This window comes from Bicyclus anynana, chromosome 4 (assembly GCF_947172395.1).
Source record: "Bicyclus anynana chromosome 4, ilBicAnyn1.1, whole genome shotgun sequence".
Lineage (NCBI taxonomy): Eukaryota > Metazoa > Arthropoda > Insecta > Lepidoptera > Nymphalidae > Bicyclus > Bicyclus anynana.
Genome location: NC_069086.1, coordinates 15,979,403 through 16,005,147, shown reverse-complemented (window position 1 = coordinate 16,005,147; position 25,745 = coordinate 15,979,403). Strand labels below are relative to the sequence as shown.

The 25,745-nt window shown below is 34.7% G+C and overlaps 1 protein-coding gene across 1 annotated transcript in view; it reads left to right on the top strand.

The window, feature by feature from the left end:
- Positions 1 to 25,088, top strand: part of LOC112053415 (arrestin homolog) — a 90,093-nt gene extending 65,005 nt beyond the window's left edge. Inside the window, exons 8-11 of the mRNA XM_052881197.1 lie at positions 1,531 to 1,594; positions 18,380 to 18,488; positions 19,971 to 20,112; positions 20,494 to 25,088. Of these exons, the coding sequence (XP_052737157.1) occupies positions 1,531 to 1,594; positions 18,380 to 18,488; positions 19,971 to 20,112; positions 20,494 to 21,038 (860 nt within the window). The 3' untranslated portion in view covers positions 21,039 to 25,088. The remainder of the gene's footprint in view (positions 1 to 1,530; positions 1,595 to 18,379; positions 18,489 to 19,970; positions 20,113 to 20,493) is intronic.
- Positions 25,089 to 25,745: the final 657 nt, after the last annotated feature.

Sequence of the window (25,745 nt, the reverse complement as noted above, 5' to 3'; positions counted from 1 at the left end):
TTAACGGATAATTTATTAGACGGCAGTTAATTATCACGGCTATATACGAAGGTGTTTGCAGTGATAAATTGCCTTCTCCGAGCGTCTATTAATTGTGGGAATGTGTTGGGTAATTGTAACGGAAATAGGTAAATATTTATATGTAATAGTAATAACTATTAAGGTGATTCAATTCAATGTATTGTTTATGCATTTCCATTCAATTAAATTATAATTATAAAAATACATTTTAAGCTTTAATATGTGAAATACATTTATTGCTTTATTTAATTTGATATAAAATGAAATCTTTTTAACAAAAAAATTTAACCGACTAAAAAGCGAAAAATAACATCGTATGTGCTTACGTCACTAGCTTGGCACCGCCTTCAAAGTGATCAGAAGTTAGCACATACAATGTTATTTCTCGCTTTCAGTCGGGTAATTTTTTTTGTATATATGTATAGTGTGTCCTAGCATTAAATTTTCATAAAAATCAGTTAAGTAATTTTGTGTTAAAATGAAAATAACGAAATGGCCAATGGTAATTTGATTATTTTCAATTTAACACAAAATCACTCAACAAATTTTCATAAAATTTAAATAGGACCAAATTGGAAGTATCATTTTCAAACGAAAAAAAATTGGTTTAGAAATGACGAGAAAAAAAAAACATACGTGTCGTATTGAAAACCTCCTCCTTTTTTTAAAGTCGGTAAAAACTTTTCAACCGATAGACAGGTCGGCCAAGATCATATACGGGATCTCAGATTAGTGGGGAGACCATAAATTTCATATTTAATTTTCTTACTCAATCGTGATATTGTCTCTGGCTGACTGGCCTCGTAAAAGTTTCTCGACTACTACGCTACTCTTTCAATATTTTATTAAATGATTTCTCAAAAGGCGCGTAGTATCAATAAATATGGTAATAACGGAAAACAACATTCGTTTTGAGAGATTCCGTTGTGTGCGCTGCGTAAACAGTTAATGTTTGGCAAAACCATACAAGACAGAATAATTTCCCTTTCAAAGTCTACGACAGCATTTTGTACTCGTATATCTTATATGGAGTGTTATAAGATAGACATACCTACTCGTCTACTATTACATAGAATACAATGTCATGTACAAGGTACCGGCAAAGTCTTACCGCCAAGCGATTTAGCGTTCCGGTACGATGGCGTGTAGAAACTGAAAGGTGTATGGATTTTCATCCTCCTCCTAACAAGTTAGACCGCTTCCCTCTTAGATTGTATCATCACTTACCATCAGGTGAGATTGTAGTCAAGGGCTAACTTGTAAAGAATAAAAAAAAATAAAAAAAAGTACAACTCATTAGACTGAATAAAAACTGCGCAATTTAAAACACATATTTTACAAAACCATGCAATTAATTCCTCCGAGATAAAATAACAAATCGCGTGGCACCATTTTTAAAATTTTTAAACATTTTTTTCAAATGAAACCTAGATGAAACAAAGAATGCGATATATGAGTATGAACGTCAGTGGCGTTTCTCTCGCTAATATTTCACGTTATTTTCTACAGAAAACCTGGAGCCTGCACCGCCCCGGGCAACCGTTGAAAAGCCGTTCCTTTTATCAGATGGCAGGTGAGATTGATTCTATTTTTATTTATATCTGTGTTTTATGCGATATTTCGCCCGAGATAAAATGTAAACGTTCGGCCATATCTAATTTCAAATTCAATAGCCATTCTATTTTCAAATTCTTTTATCTTTTATAACCTCGCTACGTTGCGTTCTTAATTTGAATTCCTTGTTAATTTTTAGCTTTATTCGTCCTTATAATTCATATCATAGAGTCAATCAATTTAATTTTTTTTTTGTTAACTGGATTCAAATCATTTAGAGATACATTATTTCGAAATAATTTGTATTTAATTGTGACTGATTTGAATTTACTATTAAATGGAATTAATATAACTTATTGTAGAATTTAACTTTCTTTTCTTTTAAATAGATAGTTAGATAAATACTTGTTAATAAATAAATAGTTATTCAGAATTGAAATAAGAAATAAATACGAAACCAGATGCCACATAAACAAAGGCAATTAAAAAAGCAACTACGCATTTACAAAGAAAACTTTAGTTGTTGTTTCAGATTGAACTCTACAATAAGATTTACCTTTACCAAAATTATTTTATCGTAATTAAGAAATTCAGATATGAATAAACAACGTGGACTCTAAAACATTGATTGGAGGTATTATTATAGTTTTTTAGGACATTGTTTTTTTTTAAAAGCACTTTTAAGATTTATGAATTTCAGTTAGTTTATCCTCTTGACTTAGACCTTATTAATTTATTTAAGAAAAAAAAAACGTGTTGCGCTTGGGAGCATAGTTATGTTCTCATGCCCTTAAATCCCTCGCGACGCTCAGGTTTCTTTTTTAAACTCCTCTTTTTGCTCGTGGTTCAATTTTAGAAGCCTCGCTTGTAAAATAACCATTTTGATACTATGTATTACACAACGATTTTCGTTTCAAGAAAATGAAGATCTAAAAAAAATATAGGTACAACAAATTGAAAAGCATTCTGGTTATCATGCTCCAAATCATACTGGTTATGCAAGGAATATATTCCGTTCAAAGCGTTTAATAAACATCCTTTTCATTTTGTTCAGCCTTCCCCATCTTAATTTGTAATACAATACGCATTTCTTTGTAAAAAAACGGTCTACATTTCCGAGTTTCGTTTATTTCGAGGCACTTGAAAGTCTCCCGAGACAACCCGGAGGCTGAAGAGCTCGTATCGCCGGCTCGTGTCTGTCTACGAAATAATTAAACAACATCGGATTTATTCTATATAAAGGCGACTACACACATGGTGTAGTCGTAACTGAGGGGTGTATTGTATACTAACTGGCGCAACAAGTTCATAACTAAGCTCATGACATATGAGTTTGAAACTAATCGGGTATCTTCATTGTCAGCTTATTTAAAGGACCAGGCCTTCAGGCCTGAAGAGCTCGTATCGCCAGCTCGTGTCTCTTTACGAAATAATTAAACACTATCAGATTTAATGTATACATATAAAGGCAAATCCACTATAGAAATTTTCGAGAATGCATCGAATCCAAAGCTAAAACTGCAGCTAAAATTCCTTGGAATCTATACTAATATTATAAAGTTAAAGAGTTTGTTTGTTTGATTGAACGCGCTAATCTCAGGAACTACTGGTCCGATTTGAAAAAGTGTTAGACAGTCCGTTTATCGAGGAAGGTTATAAACTAGATATTATCCCCGTATTCCTACGGGAACGGGAACCACGCTGGTGAAACCGCGCGGCGTCAGCTATTGCTCAATAAAGTCAAACGGTAGTAGACAAGTAGAATAATGTCAGTGTCTATATTTCATAATTACAACTCGTATAGGTATACTGAGACACATCTTTTACCATCGCTTATAAAATAAACCTGGATCTTTACCTACGTAACTTTACGAACTCTATTTTAGTTACACAAAGCTTTTATTCACAAGGGATAAAAGTTTCACTCAATCAAGTTTTATACTAAGTCCCTGGGAGATGGCCGTGTAAAGCGAAATGCTGTTCACGTGAAATGCACGTATAAATGCTTTTATCCCGGGACGGAAATCAAAATAAACTGCATTACTTTCTACAGAGTTTATTTTATTAGTTGAGTGGAAGGGTGCTAGTTGCTTAGTCGACGTGGAATTGAAATTGGACGTCGTTTTTGAGAGATTCCTAAAACCTATGGATATTTACCGCCGCTACTACTAAAGCGATTTGGCTGAAATTTGGAATGGAAATAGATTTTACTCTGAATAAACACATAGGCTACTTTTAATCCCGGGAAAATCCATGGTTTCCGAGGGATTTGTGAAAAACTAAATTCCACGCGGACGTAGTCGCCAGCGTCCGTTAGTAAGAAATATATACCATCATCAGTGAATTCATTGGGACAAGATTATAATGATAGAAAATATTTTTTAATTTATTTAATCTCTTTCTCTCATTGGTTAACTAAAAAAAACTTACACTAATTAATAGAATATAACAAAATAAATTAAAAAAAGTAAAGGTTGCTTGCTTTTACACTGCAACTGTGGGATTGCCGGATATTAAAAGATAGGTAATGTTATTTATATACCCTCATCAGTTACTTACTCGATTAAGCTGAGTTTATGCTTGCGTCCGCGTGGAATTTATTTTTTCACAAATCCCTTAAGAACCATGGATTTTCCGGGATAAAAAGCCTATGTGTTAATCCAGGCTATAATATATCTCAATACCAAATTTCAGCTAATTCGGTTCAGCAGTCGAGGCATAAAAGAGTACCAAACATTCATACCATCAAAATCATCAGTTTTCGCAAATCTAGGGAAACCATGGAATGTTTCGGGATAAAAAGTAGCCTGTGTGTTAATCCAGAGTAAAATCTATTTCCATTCCAAATTTCAGCATATCGCTTCAATAGTTGTGGGGTTAAAGAGTAACAAACATCCAAACAAACTTTCACGTGTATAATATTAGTAGGATAGTTTAATAAAATTTTAATTATTTTTTGCTTCCATTAAAGTCATAATTTTAAAGATGTTTTCAAAGACTAATTAAATCCCCGACGAATTATAAGCGCCTTTCTAAAATGAGTTTTTGTTTATTTTCATAAGTAATGAAAAAGGAAACAATTAATTGTCCATTGGCTTGACAAGAAAATTAATTTCTTTAAGTACCAACTTTTCCTAATTTTTTATTTAATGAAGTTGCTTTTCAGGGCTTCGCTGAAAATAATGAATTTCATATTTTAAAACAAATTAAGTAACTTCAAAAAAATACAGCTTTGAACGGGAGTTTATTTCGAAAGTAATTAAATAATAATGTTTGTAAACTTTTTTTTTTGTATTACTTAGCCCTTGACTACAATCCTGTAAACTTGATTTAGATCAGCTTAATAATCATTTTTCTTCTTCTTGCGCTATTGATGACGTCACAAAACTAAACACTATAAATAATTTAATAGCTTTACCCACTTTTGACGATCCTTCTTTCATTTTCTGTCATATCACAGATAGTGATGTTGTGAGAAGTATTAGCGAGGTCAATTCCAATGCCGTTGGTACTGACTGCATTAGTCGTAAGATGATCGTTCCTATCATTAACATCTTAGCCCCGATAATCAAATCCTTATTTAATTTCTCTATTCTTTCCGGGAGCTTTCCTTCGTCTTGGAAAAATGCTCAAGTTACTCCTATTCCTAAGAAAATAAATCCTTCCAGTTTCTCTGAATATAGACCCATTTCCATCCTTCCGTTTCTTTCAAAAGTGTTTGAGCGAATAGTTCACCGTCAATTAAGCCTTTTCCTAACTAGACAAAATCTTTCGAACCCATTTCAATCGGGTTTCCGGACTGGTCATAGTACGACTACTGCATTAATCAAAATTACTGAAGATATTCTTATTATTCTTGGTATGGATAATCAATGTGTTACGGTGTTGGCCTTACTTGATTTTAGTAATGCATTTAATAATGTTGATTTTGATCTTCTATTGGCTAAACTAGGTTCTCTCAACATATCTCCTGAAGTGATTGACTGGTTTCGTAGTTACTTGTTTGGTCGCCGGCAGTGTGTGCGAGTCAATGACTCTGTATCTAACTGGTGCACGATTTCTGCCGGTGTTCCACAAGGTGGCGTGTTGTCTCCTCTCCTTTTTTCAATTTTCATTAGTTCTATCACTCTTCAGCTTTCTTCTCTCTACCACCTGTATGCGGATGATCTCCAAATATACGTTCAGGCCAAACTGTCTGATTTGCCTAATGCAATAAATGTTATAAATAAGGATTTAGATTCGATAGTACAATGGAGCAATTCATACGGTCTGAAAGTGAATCCTTCCAAAACTCAAGTTATAGTTATAGGTAGTCATAATTTGGTAGCACGCATTGATTGGGCTTCTATTCCTAGTGTAGTTTTTGATGGAACGCATGTGCCATTTAGTGACACGGTTAAAAACCTCGGTGTTACTTTCGATAAGTATTTTACTTGGGCACCCCAGGTAAGTGAGGTCAGTAGGAAGGTGTTTGCATCTATAGGGTCACTTCGAAGATTAAGAAATTTCCTTCCAGTATCTACTAAAATTGCGCTTGCACAATCACTCCTACTACCAATTCTCGATTATGCTGACACGTGTTATCTTAATTTGAGTGAGGAACTGCTTGATAAGCTTGAGCGCATTCAGAACATTTGTATAAGATTCATATTTGGACTTCGCAAATATGATCATATTTCCGAATTTCGCGATAAACTCAAGTGGCCTTCAATTCGCCTTCGCAGGAATACTCACATTCTTTTTATTTTATATAACGTCCTTTTTAACCCTGCTACTCCCCCATATCTAAAGGAGCGATTTAACTTTCTCAGTGATTCTCATTGTCGCTCACTTCGATCTGAGGATAATTTCATTCTAAAAATTCCTTCCCATAATACTTCCTATTATTCTAAATCATTCTCTGTAAAAGCTGCTCGCCTCTGGAATTCCTTACCTCTCGAGGCTCGGCGTGCGCAATCTCTAGCTTCTTTCAAACAACTGGTAAATATGCACTTCTTTCCTCCTTGACCTTTTTATCATTCCGTATTTATTTTCGTTAAAATGATTTTATTTATTTGTTCATGTTTAAATAATTGTTGATGTTGTCTTGTTTCTTACTTTTTACATCTAAATTATTTAAATAAAATTTTCGTATGTATGCTTATGTTATATATATATATATATATATATATATATATATATTTATTTGTAAGTATCCTTATTTATGTAGGAATATATGTAATTGTTGGTAGGTATGTATGTATATTTGTATGTGTTCATATATATATATAAATATATTGATTTTGATTTTATATATTATTATCTAAGTGTAATATATCTTCTACTTCTCTTTTTATGTGTACACCCGTCATTATGCATTATTCCTTGTATTTATTTTCTCTTTTTTCGATTGGTTGTCTGGAAGAGATCGCTCATTAGCGATAAGGCCGCCAATTGTACATTAGTTTTTAAGTTAATTTCTTGCCTGTTATTATTATTTTTGGTGTACAATAAAGTATATTTCATTCATTCATTCATTCATTCATCAGGTGAGATTGTAGTCAAAGCTAACTTGTAAAGAATAAAATAAAAAAAAAATTTAGAAAGAGATCGTCACCGTTTCAACCAGTAGTATACTTTGAATGAAATTCTTTACTGATCGCCTCGGGATCGGTTTGATTTCAGACTAGCGTACTTTTTTGCCCGTAAACGGTCATTTCAGCATACGCACTTACACGCTACATTACGCGCTTCAAAAAACCGGACTCCCGTAAACAGGCATATTTCGGCGTGTTCGTTCGAACCGGTGGTGTCGTGTCAGTATCAACATGGATTGATGAAAAATTACTATTTGCGTTACTATTTGCGTTACTATTCGCCGTCGACTCAGCTCTCCTAGACAAGTGGCACGTCGATTCTCTTTCTGCGATCGCTAACGCTTCGAAAACTAGAAAAATGTATGGGAATGATCTTTATCACGTGACCTGTCAATAGCAAATGTCATTCCCATACATCTTTCTAGTTTTTGATGCGTTAGCGATCGTAGAAAGAAAATCGACGTGCCACTAGCCTAGGGAGGCAGAGCTTAGAAGCGCGTCAACGCTCGTACGAGTTGAGCGTGTGCCAAAAGGCGGGGCTTTACGCACATACATGCGCTTCTAAAAACGAGCTCATACGTATTAAACGCTAGTCTGAAACCGCTTGCAAACGTCGTCGTAAGTCGAGTCAAAGTACCGCGATGAGCTTTTACATTTAGGTTGACATCTGGTCGACAGAGGCGACGCCAGGTTGATGGGGAGGCGACGCCAGGACTGTGATTCCGCTATTTTAAACTCGTCAACGAACTTCTCGTCTACAACACGTCTTATTCGGGTTTGAATTTAGGATGCCAAAATTATAATGTCTCTAAGAACAAAGATGGAAACGAAAGATTTTACAACGCTGTAACTTTACAGAATGTTGGGTTGTAAAAGTGACGTACCTACTTCTTCTACATTTTTTGGTACATACCTATATTTCCAAGAAAAATGCATTAAAAACTTTTTTTTTTTGAAGTTTTTGATTTATTTAAAATGAATGGCATCAGGTACAACTGGCACGCTTACACGATAGTTTAGTAACATAATTTTTAAGCGAAAAAAAATTTACCTTCATGCTGAGATTGTATGATTTTTTTTAAATAGCAACTGTAGAGTTTCTTACCGGTTTCTTCTCAGCAGAACCTGCCTTCCAAGCCGGTGGTAGAATCTTTACAAATATTCAACTGACGTATCAAAAGTGCTTGTAAACTGATCCTACTTGAAATAAATGAATATTGATTTTTTTTTTTGACTTTATCAAAATGGTCGAAATTCCGACAGGACTAAGATCCCTTTCAGAGTTGTTAAGTGTGTTTTGACCTTTCGTTTCAAAGATTACTTAGATTACAAAGAGCCATATTATAAAACTTGCGATGCTCGAAACGTCCGCAATACGATACGTCTTCAGAGGAAAAACTAGAGTAGTTTTCTTTGGAAATGCATTTGACGTAAATAGCCTTCTCACATCCCTCGGGGGCGTAGCAGGTCAAGGGGTGCCGCGATCAAGGTAAAAACATGTTCTGCAGAGTGCAGGTAATTCGATTCTGTAAACATCAATATTTTTTTGAGGTGACAACGTCTTATAATTCGATGGAGCCGGCTGCACACTCGAAAAAAGATGACGTCATACGTCGTAACCTCGCTATATTGCCAACTTTTTTAACAAGAAATAAAGTATATTCTATAAAGATTATTAAACAGTATTTTAGAAGAACGAACAAATTCTTTGTAAAAATGCAACCATTCCATTGATTTCCTTATGACGTTGTCACGTTCAACTATCGTCAGTAAACCGACTTTACAGACAACCGATTTTTTTAAAGGACATGTCCCAAAATGGGCCTTTATTATTTATATTTTATAAGCAGATCGATAGTATTTTTTGCGAATAGAAGATACAAATTGCTGTTGGGAAAAAAAATTCAGAATTTTTGGAACTCGCATTAATGAGATAAAAAAAAAATTCGTTTATATTCAATGCAAACAAATAATAATATCTTCTTTATAATATTAGTACAGATAAGTTATACATATTTATGGGAAAAAAACTCTTGAATTTACAATATTATACTTCGTTAATGTAGAAATGCAATCCAGTTTCAAAGCAAATCTCTTTCATCCTCGGAGAGGAAAGCTAAATAAATTGCATTAGTTGTACGGATACACCCACGCCACTCAGTACCTAACTTTCAGTTAAAATATACACTCTTGACGAACTATTCTTATTGAGAGGAAATGTTATATCTTCTATTGTCTGGGAGTTTAAAATTATTATACTTAGGTACGTTTGTTTGAATAACTTAAATCATGTATTTACAATTAGATTTCTAGTTTCTAGAATCTGATTTCTCCAAAGCCCGAGATGTTAAGTGAGATCGAGAAGTTCTACGGACAGTTATACACGACTACTGCCTGTTGACAATTTGGCAAAAGATCCGAGGGCCAAGTTGACCCGACACTATACCGAAGATAACCCGGACGTCAGCCTATACGAGATTAGTGTAGCTCTCAAACAACTGAAGGACAATAAGGCGCCAGGTGAGGGCGGAATCACAGCAGAACTCCTGAAAGCGGGTAGAAAACCAATACTTAAAGATTGTTCAATCTCGTCATTCGCGAGGGCACAACGCCCAAGGCATGGCACAGGAGCGTGGTGGTTCTGTTCTTCAATAAGGTGACAACACCTTGCTGAAGAATTACAGACCAGTTGTAGAGCCATGTTTACAAATTTTTCTCGAGAGACATTAATCGTCTCGCTAGAAGGTTTGGTGACTTCCAGCCTTCCGAACAAGCCGGTTTCCGAAAAGGTGGTACTAAAGCCTTTACCACATCCATACGCTGAGTATAACCAGCAACTTTGCTTAGCGTTTGAGGACTATGCGAAAGCCTTCGATTCGGTGAAAACCTGGGCTGTGCTAAGGTCATTGCAGAGATGCCGAATTGACTATAGGTACATCCAAGCGTTGAAGTGCTTGTACGAAAACGCCACCATGTCAGTCCGTATACAGGATCAGACTACGAGGCCAATCCAGTTGCGGCGAGGAATGCGTCAGGGAGATGTAATCTCTCCAAAACTATTTACTGCCGCATTGGAGGACGTCTTTAAGCTTCTAGACTGAGACGGACTAGGCATCAACATCAATGGCGAGTACATCACTCAACTGCGGTTCGCGGATGATGTAGTCATCATGGCAGAGACTCTAGATAACCTTAGTCGTCAGTTTAGCTTTTTTAAAATTGGTCTAAACTTGCAGTTTATCCGGGCTAATCTTTGAAACGGCTTAAACGGTTTTAATGGGACTTTCACAGGAAGATAGAGGATGACACTAAGTAACATATAAGCTACATTTTAATACCGAAAAAATTAATAGTTACTGCGGGATTCGTGACAAACTGAATATCACGTGAACGAAGTCGCTAGTAGAAATAGAACGATTAACGAGAATAACGATTAGCTTTTACTTCCTAACCGAGTTTTATTATAGGCTTGAAATATTTTCATAGCTGTAAACAATTTTCTAAAGAAACATTTTATAAGACGTATGAGAGGTTTATTTAAGGCAAGTAGTATGAAAAATAAAGTAAACAAGTTACTAAAGAAACGTTTTATATGACTTATGAGATGTTAGTCCGGAATACGTAGAACATTTTTTACAACTGATTACTATAAAGTTAATTCGTGAGTAGCTTCATCTCGATAAGACGATCAACTTTATTATTTACGAAAATTCTTGATTTTGGTAACTAACTGAATTACCAGAAAAATTAACTTGATAGTAATCAGTTGTAAAAAAATGTTCTACGGATCCCTGACTATATATTAGACGGCGAGTAGTATGAAAAGGCTTTTTACGTTTATAGACCGCGTGAATCGGAATTGAATCACAGTAAATAAGTCTCGGAGGGTCGACGCGGCTGAAGACTTGAGCAAATCATTGTTCTTGTGAAAACAGTTTAGAGTTGGCACAAACGAGCCACATGTGGCTATAAAACGCCGGTCAATGGTATAGATTTAAAATATCAATCAATCAATCAATCAAAAATCATTTATTTCAAGTAGGCTCAGTTTACAAGCACTTTTGACACGTCAGTTGACTATTTGTAAAGATTCTACCACCGGTTCGGAAGGCAGGTTCTGCTGAGAAGATACCGGCAAGAAACTCAACAGTTGCTCTTTTGAAAAAGTCATACAGTATTATAATTTACAATTGATAACAATTACTGTTTACATTTCTTATAGTTTTACTTCCTGTGTGAAGGTGGAAGCTGATCCAACGGCCTCCAAGCATCTTTATCATTAAGGAACTCATCAATGTTGTAGTACCCTCGACTAAGTAAATGTTTTTTAACACATTGCTTAAAGCTATAAATTGGCAGATCCATCACAGTCTTGGGGATCTTATTATAGAAGAGTACACCCAAACCTACAAAAGATTTTTTTACTTTGGAGACGATATGCAGAAATATAAAAATATAGAAATATTTTATATAGTTCGCCGCACACATGATTCCCAACTTCTTATGTCACCCGGACCAATGATATTAAATACTGTTAGATGTGTTACTATGAAAAATGAGGCGCTCAAAAGAGGAAATTTATACACAACAGTAAATACAATTTAAACAATATAGTTGTTAAACGAACGTTATCTAAACAAATTTGTGTATTCAGGAAGTTTAAAAACTATATAGTTACATAAATATATAATGGAATTAAAGACAACATTGAGCATGTGTGCGCTCAGTTGTACCCTATTATTCAGATCACTTTTTGCAGTAATTTTGTAGGGACGTAACCGATCACTAGTAAAATTATCATTGGCCCGGGCCGCTAATACCGATACTTTGCCTACAAATTCAGTCAGCACAAACATCCTTCTAAATCGAAGTCAGATTTACACAAGACTGCTTTAGAAAGTCATATCATCCCTTACCTTGACGATTTTAGGCTCTACTCTGGCGAAGCCTTTGCGTTCCCTTATACAGCCTACAACAATCAGAGAATGGTAATTTGATATAAATATTGTCCCTCCTTGAGTTTTTTTCCGCGATTGGCTTGGATTGATACAAAATGTAAAAATGTTACTTAAAATACAACTTATATTTTTTGTTAGTTTTTGAAAATTGCAGATAATATATCTTAGCATGCATCAGCACAATAGTTAACTCATATCAAATTTAATATAAACAATATTAATTTCGTGTAGTAAATGGAATAGAGGTCCGAAATATATCGATATCAATTTAACTTAAATTTAATTTTTTAAATTTAATTTAAATTTCACATTTTTTTTTTATTTTCCAAACGTCCATTTTGTGACGCCACAACACACTTGATGTACTAAACATACAAAGTAACTAATTATTAACTAATAATTTTATCAAATCCTCATTGGTATGGGATTTATTATAGTGAGTAGTGACGTCATAAAACAGTTGAAATATAGACCGTCATGGCCGACAGGCATTTTGGTTAAATGTTCCATTGGTATGGAATTTATTATAGTGACTTTTTTTTTCTTTTGAAATGAATTTGAAATGAATTTTATTCGTTTTATAAACATTACATTACATAGTAGGGCTGAGACCTTCCTTTAAGTGAAAACCTGTGTCAGAAGGTCGCTCGCTAGTAATTAATACAGATATTATTATAAGTTATAAGGAAAAAAACATATCAAAAAACATGAAGTGAAAATGGGGTACAAGTATACAGGGTGATTCGGTCTTTAGTGCGGATATTTTTTTTCGTGGTTCTGTATCATTAATAGAATATAAATCTACAAACAGTTCGATACATTTTATGTAATTTTTTTTTTTAAATTTATGTCTCTAAAATAACAAAATTATGTACATATTATTACTAAACAAGATATATTCAGCTTAAAAGTGATCTGGTGACGTCCTTTAGGTATCAAACGAAAATAAAATAAACGCACAATAGGGTGACCCTAAAATTCTGTTCAAAAGTAAATAACTTTAGCTAACGATAATTTTGTTATTTTTGAGTTAAAAAAAAAAAGAAAAAATACGTGATCATTAAATTTTGTTTATGTACAAAATATAAAAATATCCGCACTAAAAAAATTTTCTTCCTGTATAAGTGTGTGTGAGTGCGTGCGTGCGTGTAGTTGTGTGTGTGAGTGTGTGTGTGTGTGTGTGTGTGTGTGTGTGTTTGAGTGTGTGTGTGAATGTGTGGCATTCCTTTCCCTTGTTTTATTTTAATTATTTAATTTATTCGTTTGTGGTTATTGCGTGGCCCATGTGCGCTTACACTTATTGACTGCGAGCGACAAATTCAATTGCAGTGTTGCGAGCTAGGGCTCTGGGATTGGAAATAAAACGATTGCTTGTTTACTTGGTGCCTTTACCACTCACAATAGAGCCTAGGTCTCTACATAAATGGCTACAAATTATTCCAAGTAAACTCAAATCCATTTGCTAAGTGGTGGTGTCATTAAGGTCCACAACCATAAAGAGGTTGAATAATTAAATGTTAATTCAGTTCTCACTAAAGTGAGTAAGTCCCCGTAAGTACTTCAGCCGATGGAAGTCGGGGTCCCAAAGGTTTACGGCCTCCGTGGCGCAGTGGTATGCGCGGTGGATTTACAAGACGAAGGTCCTGGGTTCGATCCCCGGCTGGGCCGATTGAGGTTTTCTTAATTGGTCCAGGTCTGGTGGGAGGCTTCGGCCGTGGCTTGTTACCACCCTACGGACAAAGATGTACCGCCAAGCGATTTAGCGTTCCGGTACGATGCCGAAAGGGGTGTGGATTTTCATCCTCCTCCTAACAAGTTAGCCCGCTTCCATCTCAGATTGCATTATCACTTACTATCAGATGAGATAGGAATCAAGGGCTAACTTGTAAAGGATAAAAAAAAAGTGCTGGAATGGGGAACCCGCACTAGTAAGCGCAGTGTTGGCCGACCCCCCACCAGGTGGACTGACGACATCAAGCGATTAGCAGAGATTCGCTGGATGCAGATGAAGATATGATGATGATGATGAATTCTGTTCTTGCATCTTCTTGTATGAACAAACATCCAAAAAAAAACTAATAAGAGTGAATGTTGACTTCAAGGCCTATGAAATTATTGATAAGATAAGATGTCAGCCGAAATTTAACATTTTTGAAGTTACGTTGATTTTTTTTTCTACAAAATGAAAATACCAAAATCCCTATAGGTACCTTCAGTACAATTTAGTTTTACCGTGTATTGATGAAAATTGTCTTACTGTGTAAAGTATTTAAAGCAAGCTTATTTATTTATATGTGTAAAAATTCAGCTCGTCTTGTTTTTCGAAACGTTTAATGACTTTAGGGTCGGTACACACTGTGATATATTTTATTTATGGAATTTCATGTAAATCAACATTAAATAAATAAAAAAAAAAATGTGTTTGTTCGGGCGTCTGCTCAAACAGAAAAATCAACGTAACTTCAAAACCATAAAATTTTGACATCTTATATTATCAATAATTTCGTAGGCCTTGAAGTCAACATTCACCCTGTATAGTATGTCTTGCTATTTACGGATCATTCTGTATACCTACTTAAACATCTTAAGCGGAAAGATTTGATTGTTAGTTTTTGAATTTGAATCATTTGTCAGCCAAAATTTGATCTCAAAAATGGGTATAGTCTACAGTAGTAGGTATTATATTTATACTAATACTGTGCCATACTTATTTGTATGTACCTGCAGTATGATTGTATGAGTTTTTCGGAAAATTGAAATTGTAAAATGTTGAATAGAAAAGTAATTTATTATTAAAATCCCTAGTGAATTACGATTTCATCAATCAATCATGTTTTCATTATAATTTATCCAATTATAATGATTGCTATGACTGTTGGATAATACCTATTGTGATTGGTATTAGATTCCCACTATGTTATTTATAGTTTATTACATCTGATCACGCTACTATTATGTAAGGAGTGACGATGGTTTCTTTAATAATCATTTCATTACTATTTCATACTATACGTTACGCACCTACAAAATCACTGCAAAAAGTCAAACTCAGCTACTTCACTGATCGCTTCAACATTATCAACCCATATTCGGCTCACTGCTGAGCTCAAATCTCCTCTCAGAATGAGAGGGGTTTCACCCTTTGAGACACGTGATAATTAATTTCTTAAAATGCACGCAAACTGAAAAGTTGGAGGTGACTGCACCGGACCGGATTTGAACCCACACCCGCCGGATACGGAGGCAGAGGTCATATCCACTGGGCTGTCAAGGCCAATGGCCACTGGTCGCTTATTATGCACAATTTTTGTGTTTACTTACATTATATAAAAGGGAATGCCCATTCCCGGTCCTGGCTTACCATAGCCACCCTGCAATTTATTTAGGTATATATGAAAAAAATCTTGATAATTCTACTTAAATTACAGTATTTTATCAAAAAAAAAGTTAGCTAAAACTATTTACGACATTTTTAGTTTATCTTTAATTTGTCCCTAACGATCGACAAGCAACGATCGTTGACCATACAGCCTGAGTTTTACCAAATTTTTGAAAACTTATGATCGGTTTGCTTGTTCGTTTTCTTGTTTGTTAAGCTTGTTAATAGCAGAAAAAAATTATACAGCTCCAATGTTACTTCGCCGCTCAGGTACCTTGACGAACTTTTGTAGCAGATAAAAAAATGTTTTTTTTTTCAAATATCATACTCTTATTAAATGTTTTAGTGGTGATAACCACGAAACTTATATCTTCACTTTGTTTGTGTGTCTGTGTGTATATAATAACTTTTTAACTCTGTAAATGACTGAAGCGTTTTGGTCACAGTATTTTAAATATGAAGTTTTTGAGTGAAAATATGGCGACAAAAATATGTATGTGCGTAATCGGTAATACTGTTTTTATTTATTAATTAAAAAAAACAACAATTTATACAATACATTAATTGCATTATAGTACAGTATTATATTATCTGTCGTTATTATATTTAACAAAATTTACAATAATAATATTATTACACGTTCATAATCATTAATCTAACTACAACACAATAGGGATAATATGTCTAAGTATCAGTTGTGTGCATATTAATAAATTAACGTGTCTCAAATGGTACAGAAAAAAAAACCGTAAGGAAACCTGCATACCAGTGAATTTTAATTCTTTGCGTGTGTGAAGTCTGCCAATCCGCATTGGGCCAGCGTGGTAGACTATTGGCCTAACCCCTCTCATTCTGAGAGGAGACTCAAGCTCAGCAGTGAGCCGAATATGGGTTGATTATGATGAATATGTTTAAAATAATAAAAAACTAAAACACACAAATAAGGAGGCAATTTATTTTTATACTTTATGATGGAGATATTTTGAGTTAACCTATATCAACATTTTAAATTGACTTGTCCAAAACAAATGCCACAGTGTGAACGCGACTTTAATGAATTTTATTCCTATTTTTATAAATAAACGAAAACTGTTTTGAGACTAAAAATACATTTTACTTCGTTTTAACTATTTTTGTGTCTCTAGTGGAGCTTTATTGGCAGTATTTTGGACATTTTATTAGCTCGCCCACTTCGGAGAGAACGGTTGGTTTAATACTTTAGTCTTAAACTGATTTATAAATAACCAGCTTTTTCGTGATTTCGTCTGAATGTGGATGTTTTCTACGCATCATAACTCTGTGGATTCGATTCCACTGAGTGAAGTTAAACATAGGAGGCAACGTTTACAATTATTTTTATTAATTTAAACTAGCAGATGCCGCGTGGTTTCACCCGCGTGGTTGCCATTCCTGTAGGAATACGGGGATAAAATATAGCCTATAGCATTTGGGGATAGTGTAGCTTTCCAACAGTGAAAGAATTTTTGAAATCGGTTCAGTAGTTTCAGAGCCTATTGCAATTCAATGCAAACAAACACACAAACAAAATGATTTTCTTCCTACTCTTACTAAGTTAGCCCGCTTCTATCTTTGATAGCATCATGACTTACCATCAGGTGAGATTGTAGTCTAACTAACTTGTAAAGAATAAACAAAAATTCATTCCTTCATCATCGTCATCATTAGCAATCCGTTTTCTGCTCACGGTTGAGCACGAGTCTTCTCTCAGAATGAGAAAGGTTAGGCTGGTCCACCACGCTGGCCCAATGCGGATGGGCAGACATCACAGTTAGAGAATTGAGAAAATTCTCAGGTATGCAGGTTTCCTCACGATGTTTGTCCTTCACCATTTGAGATACGTCATAATTAATTTCTTAAAATGCACACAACTGAAAAGTTGGAGGTGCATGCCCCGGACCGGATTCGAATCTGCGCCCTCCGAAAATATAGCAGAGGTTATATCACCTGGGCTATCACGGCTCTTATCACGGCTGTGACCTTATCTGATACAAATCTTGTAGATAGATGTATATATCTGTGTCCAGAGACGGATTATCCGTAAAGCAAACTGGGCACGTGCCTAAGAGCGTGTAGTTACAAGGGACGCATGAGCTCAGAATTTTTAAGTAAATAAAGAAAACAACATATCGACGATTAAAAACTAAATGCTGCTCTACAATCTAAATCTCTAGTGACAATATATTGTAAACCATCATCTGTCAACACATATAAATGCCTATTTCCCAGAGCAGAGAGGAATCATGAATTTCGATGTTCGTTCTGTCGTCCCTCTTGATGTATTCACAGTTATAACGTCATATTTCATTCGCGCATTAGCTTATGTACAAAGGTCCTGGTCTACTAAAGTCTAGGGTTTAACGACGCAACGTCATCGTATTTGCAAAAACAATTAGTTAAAAATAGTATTATTATGGCCATTTATGGCCGGTACAGAGGCGTACAGGGATTAAATGATAATTGATAAACCACTATATCTTTTTTCGTTTTTGTAATCATCTAACATGCTTAATTCAACGAAATGACCCAGACTACGCCATGTTACATCAAGTGGCAGTGATTGTTCCTTTTTTAAGATCATTTAACATGATTATTTCAACGAAATTACGTAAAAAACGATTTTTCGTTAAAATAACGTTACTACTTGCTATTATCACTACTACGTAAAATGGCATTGGTATGACATTTTACGTAAAATCACCATAATTATGTTATTTCGTTGAAAACACAACATTAGATTATTGATTTAAACGAAAATACGATAAAAAACCACGTAGTGACTTTGAATGATACACCGAGTTGCATAATAACCCCGCTGGACCTTTAATCCGGCACTGTCTGTGACCTTATCTGATACTCGCTGTTGTCCCCAGGGTGGAGCTGGAAGCGTGGCTGGACAAGGCCACGTACTCCCACGGGGAGTCCATACTCGTGAGCGTGCTCATCTCTAACCATTCCTCCAAGACTGTGAGAAGAATAAAGGTAAAGGTTTGTATGTAATTATGTATATTTATGTACCTACCGTTGAGTTAATAATCCCAAATCTTTGTATATATTTATTAACAACTAGCGGACGCCCGAGACTTCGTCCGTGTGGATTTCAGCTTTTCACAAATCCCGCGGGAACCATGGATGTTATTATACATATAAACCTAAAAAAAACGCATCAAAAAAAAAGGACAGAGAAAGCCATATTTTTGTAGAGTCCTTTTCATGAAAGAAGACCCGCTGCTAAAACTTGAACTAAAATTGACAGCGCCTTACACAAAATATGACAAAAAGACCGCCATTACCAAATGACAATGCGCCATTAAGACATTAGCGCCGCGTCTGGGGGACTTCTTTCAATAAAAGGACTATACCTGCATTTCTCCATTTCTATTTCTGAAATATTTCTCTTTGTTTTAAAACCTTTTTTACATAGTCGGATAATAGTTTTTAAACTTTATTTTTCGTTTTGTTGGAATATGACAAAATATATTTTGAAATACTTCGTTCGTGTTTTAACAAGTACTTGTATCAAAATTATTATTTCGCAGTACATACAGCTATTACAAATTTAATTCTAGCAACAATAAAACGTGTCGGTAAATATTAAATTTCCGAGAATATCAGTATCAAGCTTTCCTATAATCCTTTGAAATCCCACGAACGCTGGAAAATAATTGTTACAATTTTCATACTGAACTCGTGACTAAATCCCCCGATTAAATATTGGAAAGTGTTAGGAGCTTCCGAAAATTGTTATCAGCTGAAACAAATAGGTTTTATCTTATTAATCTTTAGACGTTGATATTCTACTAGCGGGCGCCCGTAACTTCATCCGCGTGGAATTCAGTTTTTCACAAATCCCGCGGAAACCATGGATTATTCCGGGAAGATTTTTAGTCTATATGTTAATCTATAGTAAAATCTATTTTTATTTCAAATTTCAGCCAAATCGCTCCAGTAGCCGCAACGCAAATGAGAAACAAACGCACACAAACTTTCGCCTTTATAATATTAGTGTGATTTAGTGTTAAAATATGACTTTCTGTATAAAGTATATTCAAAGATAATTTTGATTCAAGAAAAATTCCCACCTACACTATATTTTCCAGACAAAACTTATATAATTATAGTTATATTAATATATTAATAGTTATATTAATAGTTTTGGGTAAATAGTTAGTCTATATGTTGCTTAATGATCTCTATTTTCCAGTGATAGTCCCAACGAAATCATTTCAGACGTTTCAAAGATAATAAATAAGACAGACAGATAGAAAGATTAAATTTCGCGTGTAAATAACTATAAGCACTTAAGAAAATGCCATTATTTTAAAATCACAGACAGATAATTCAATTGTATTTATGTGTATGTATATATTATTATATAACACTCTTGTATTGTTAATGACAATACAAAACAACTAAATTTCAAATGTTACCTATTGTAATATTGTTTTTTAATTTGTTATTCAGACGCTAGTGGTGCAGCACGTGGATGTGTGTATGTTCTCCAACGGAAAGTTCAAGAATGTCGTCGCGCTGATGAAGGGGTCGGGCACCCCTGTGCTCCCCGGACAGACCCTCACGGACACTTACACGCTGACCCCTCACAAAGGTATGTTTAACTTAAGGACTTTTGATGTTATACTAATTTGAAACTCATCATCATTATCAGTAAATGGATATAGGCCTCTCTTAAAGACTTCTAAAGAACATGGTTTTAAGCTTTCTGCATCCTGGTTTCATCATTTCTGGTTACCTGCAACTCTCTGGATACGAGTAATATGAAATTCAATATAACAAAAATGCGTCACGACAAAGAGAAATTGGATTAAAGTGATATTATGAATTATACTCTTACACAGTACTTTATATTTTGCGAGTAATTTAATAGTTAAAATAAATTTCGTATTGTCTGTTTTTTATAAAAACAATTAAAAGTGTCACAATAGGAACAACATCACTTGCAACTTTTACAAGGAAAACTTCTTTCCAGGTGTCACCAAAAACTGGATAGCACTAGAAGATTCTTACTCTAAATCTGGTGCAAGCCTTGCGTCTACAGTTGTATGCAGTACTGATTCGCCTGACGATCGCAACGTGTTTGCCATCTACGTATCATACTACGTCAAAGTCAAACTAACCCTTAGCGCGATGGGTGGAGACTTGTCAGTCAAACTTCCATTCATACTGACACATTCTTGTATCAACGAAGCGCCGACTGATAGCGTCATTGAAGAGGCCACACATAAAATGATATTAGAAGGCAAAGAAAACAGCGAAGAGGAAGACAGCAAAGCTGAGACAGAGAAAGATAAACAAAACAACAATGGTACAAAAGAAGACAAAGCAGCGTTCAGTGAGGATGCTGAAGTGCCATCACCTGAAGAACACAGATGCGTAGCCGATGTCCTTGTCAATATAGAGAATAAACTGACTGAAAGACCAAAGAAGTTCGAAGGGCAAACAGAAATCAGGAACACAAAGCCCAATGAAGAGGAATTGGATATGATTGTGAAATATCCAGGCACTGATACGTGATCCGATGATGAAATCGTGGTCACACAGGAAGGAGTAAAGACTGAACGTAACACAGACCAGTCGAACGGTGGGAATGTATTAGATGTTATATCCAGTAAAACTGAAGCACCAAACCCAAAAAGTGGTTTTGCAGAGAACTTAAGAAGGGCAGTGTGCTGTATAGATAGACGACGTCAATCTTAATGTTATAGTTGAAAACTTACTAGAAATACTAGTTGTGTATAAACATTTTTCTACATTTAAAGAAATATTTTACATTTTCAATGTTGAAAACGTTATACCTACTCTACCTTTAATGAAAGATTAAATAATTGTCTATTAAAGTGTCAATCAATTTAATGTTTATGTAATGAAATATTTGTAACCCGATGTTTTCTTTTTATAGAATCTATTCTTATTGTAAAGACAAAGGCTGAATTCCATGCCGTAGGCTTTTACTCTTAACTTTTACTCGTAACTAGATGTATTATTGATATGACATTGTTGTAAAACAAACATGTATTTTTGAAAATAAAAAATTACATCACAATATATTTCCTTATGCCAAATATTGAAAAAAAATCATTAAGAGTAACAAAGTAGCGAATTCCCCAAAACTAGTCAATAGTTTTACTTTTTATTAGATGTAGGATTAATTAAATTTCTAGTTACTTACCTAAATGTCTGCCAAAACACCGGTTAGCCTGAATGGTTGTTACGCTTACTAAATTGTAGTATGTTCACCTAAATTTAGTTTACGATAAGTTTAATCTAAGTCATAGCACTATCTTAAACATAAATACTTAAGACTAAGTTACACATGGAGAGATTCTCGAATTCCATCGACTATTTATTGCTAGATTTATCAATTACTGCAAACAAAAGTTGTAAGTTTTATTATACGCCATAAACTTTCAACCTTCGTCGCCGCATTGTAAATAATGTACAAGTTAATTCATGAACATTTGATTTTCATAGCAAGTGGCTCTCATGTAAATAGTACTGACTTTTTTGTTTGATTTGAAGCTATACGCCCGATCCATAGATTTATAACACATAGATAGTAAGTAGTCGCAGGGTTCGTAAGCTGTTTATGTGCCCCGAAATGGGAGCCCTTGACGCATCGCTATTTTACGATTAGTACGCTTGTGCGCGTGTCGGCGAAGGTAATTAGCTTAGCTCTTACGCTCACATAGTCACAGAAGTGGCTTACGTTTGGAGTGAAAAATTGTTAGATGTTACGGGTCTATATGGTTATTAGTCTGTGGCCCGATCACGTGTTTACACTACTTGACGGATGCATAAATCGACTTTCAAGTTCTAGCAACAATTAATTCTCTCATTCTCTACACTAAAAAACCACTATCCAAAAGATCTCATTCAAGAAACTCTTCTTATGTAATTTAGATCTTGGGGTAACCGCACACACTTAATAATACTGTTGTTAACTTGGGAAATCTTGCTTAGTTATACCGGTGTAAGTCTTATCCCGGTAATATAGTATTATTACATTAGTGGAACTACTTCAAGGAGCCGTACTCTACTTTATAGACAATGTTATTGTGTGTAAGCGGAGCACCTTAAGCTGTTCTCTAATTATATTGTCTATGTCATGCGAAAATGTATTTACAAGCTGTTTACAAGAATCCTTACGTAAATATTATTTCAATCAAATTGGTGTACTTTACTTTAGAGAAAATGTACATAGTTGAACGTTTGACGATCTTGAATAATTTTATGTTATTTGCAGAATTTATTGAATACGATGAATTTCGTTATTCTCGACGAAAACTTTCCTTAATGATTTTACTAAATCAAAAAAATATATTCGAAGAATTTTTAAGCCCGTTTATACTAAAATTCTGGTCTTAACCCTAATCACGAAAGAGGTCAAAATAATGTTGAAAACACATATTGCATACATGACTTCTCAACTTTGATCACAGCGATCCCTCACTCACTTGTTGCTCCATTTTCGCCGTTATGCTTTCGATGCCCATAAAACGTATGCAAAACATTTCGCGTCATTGTGATTATTGAACAACTTCAACGCTAATAACAGATTCATGCCTGCCTTGTAGGGATTTGTTTATGCGCAGGGCATTAAATAACCTTTTAAATAATGTAATATTTGCTAATACTTCAATGGATGCTGGTTCCACAAATTGCAGGTGCGTGACAGAGTTAATTGACACGTACAATTTGTGCACCCTCAAGGCAAGAGTAAATAGACATCTTTTAGGCAAATGCGCTTCATCTTAGAGCTAATCATTGATGTCATCAGGCTTGATTATGGTCAAGCGTAAGCCTATACTACATACTACAAAAAAGACCTGACAAAACGGCGATACTAAGCATCCAGCAGGTAAGGATGGAGTTAGTTTGACAGAACAGACATAGCTAGCTAAAACCGCTCTTCGAACACTCCCCGTAAAGTCTAGTAGATTATATTCTAAAGGGAAATATCCCTTCAATGCTCTACAGTTAAGAAACTCCATTAAAGTAAAAATTGAACTCTCCATCGTAGATTGCCATACTTTTATTGAAAAAACCTTCCATTACGAACAGCCATTGACAATCTAATCAATAAACATACGAAAAATAATGTTTTAAGACATTACTATTCAGATATTCAATAAGAAACTGCGACTATCCTCTGAAAGTATAAGCAGTTTGAATAAATGAATGCAAATACGAGAAAATCTTGATTATTTATTACTGCACTGAATAATTTAAGTTTGAAGTGCTCCGAGTTAGAGCTAAGATTGTTGATATTTATTTAAGATCATAGAGTACCTTGTTTATTTAATTCAAATATGTAATATGATATTCAAACACATAATCATTACGCATCCTTTTCATAGGGTAAGCAGAGACTTCTTCCTTCCAGATATTACGATCCTTGCATATCTCCCTTGCTTCTTCCTTCTTCTTTTTATGAAAGGATTGGTGAGAATTCACCAATCCTTTCATACACTTGATACAAGTTTAGGGTTTTCTTGACATGACCCTTTGAGAATGTCCTAGATTTGATCTAGAAACTGTCCTTTTCTACATTTTCATTTAATCTGCTTTCATTTATCTTCTATAAATACTTAAACCTGGGATATAATACCTTGTACCTTTTAGTCGCTACATCCTATTTTATACAAAGTTCTAAGTATATTATTATACTATTTATTATTATTCCATTCATACTCCTCAATGTTCTCATGCCTTCTGCATTTATTTTACTTTTACGTTTCTACTGCCATGATACCTGTCATGTTTCTGCACCTGATTGGACTTTGTTAATGGATACGTATGAAAAACATTATAAAATCCCAGAGAATGTCGCTATTTTAAGATCTAGCCCAGACATTTTCCTTTTTTCCAAACAAACTAAGCGCTTACTAACTAGAGCTTACAGTGCCGTGGGAGACTAACATTCCGAAGGACCACAGTATAAAAGTGAAAAAATATTTGAAGTAAAAATGGCTATATAGTTAGTCTGTACGCCGTAGAAGTAGGTGCGAGAGGATTACCAGCAAAATCTCTCTATAACCTTAAAGACCTCTTCAGCAAGTTCTATAAAAGAACGGGTAATCAAAGCTGCTATAATAGGATCTTACCAAATTTGGCTAGACAGGGAGAACAACACGAGCGGAAAAGGGGAGCGTTGAACGATCGTCAAGGAATTCCTTAACCCTACATCCTGTAGTCACAAGTCCAGGACTCTGCTCGGAGTTTTTCTCTACCACGCGATGGACCCGGCACCTGCACGGCGAATCCATGGAATGCTAAGATATTCGTCTCTCTCTGCGATATATTAAAAAATAAATCAACCCCAGTGTATGTACGTACCTACATATAATGAAAATTAAGATGAAGTGAAACAAAAGGAGTATCATTCAAAAACTTTTTAGTTACACATATACCTGCAGTTATCTCATTAAGTTAACACTGCTTTACTATACAACTTTTGTACAGAATATTCTATTTCTAGAAATACTTGATGTAAATAGCTATTGGAACATTGTAAGCACATTTAATTTAGACTGTGTATAAATATGGTGTAAATAAAACTTTTGGAATGTGTTAATTTTACTTTTATTTATAATAACCTATATTATCATGAATTTCGTCCACTGATGCAAATAGACCTATGTTAGCTTCCAAACTAGATTTCCATTCTTTATACAAGAGAAGATAAAACCTATACCTGACCCAAAAATTTAAATTTATAACTAAAATCAAGGCAAGTATTGTCGTTAATTAACTATATACTAATATATACTAATATTATATAGAGGAAAGATGTGATTGTTTGTTTGCATTGAATAAGCTCCGAAACTACTGAAACGATTTGAAAAATTCTTTCACTGTTGGGAAGATACACTATCCCCGAGTGTATACATCAAAATACACTACAACCAAAATGTATGGCAATGACAAATCCGATAACGAATGTTATTCCCATTTTGGTTGTTTTCGAAGCGTTAGCGTTTGTAGAAAGAGAATCGACAAGCCACATTGCTACGAGCTCAGGTGTGTTAAACGCTTTTGAAGAAGTTTCATAACCCAACACACAAAAGTCTGTCACAAATCTGCTTGGAGATTTTCTGTACGTGAGTCTACCACAAGACTAATCCGGCACCCGTGAATCCATATAATGCTAGATATACGTCTCTCTTGTACTTTTAAGTACAGGTTACTTGGGTTTTAACTGGAAGGCAGTTAAGTCGTATA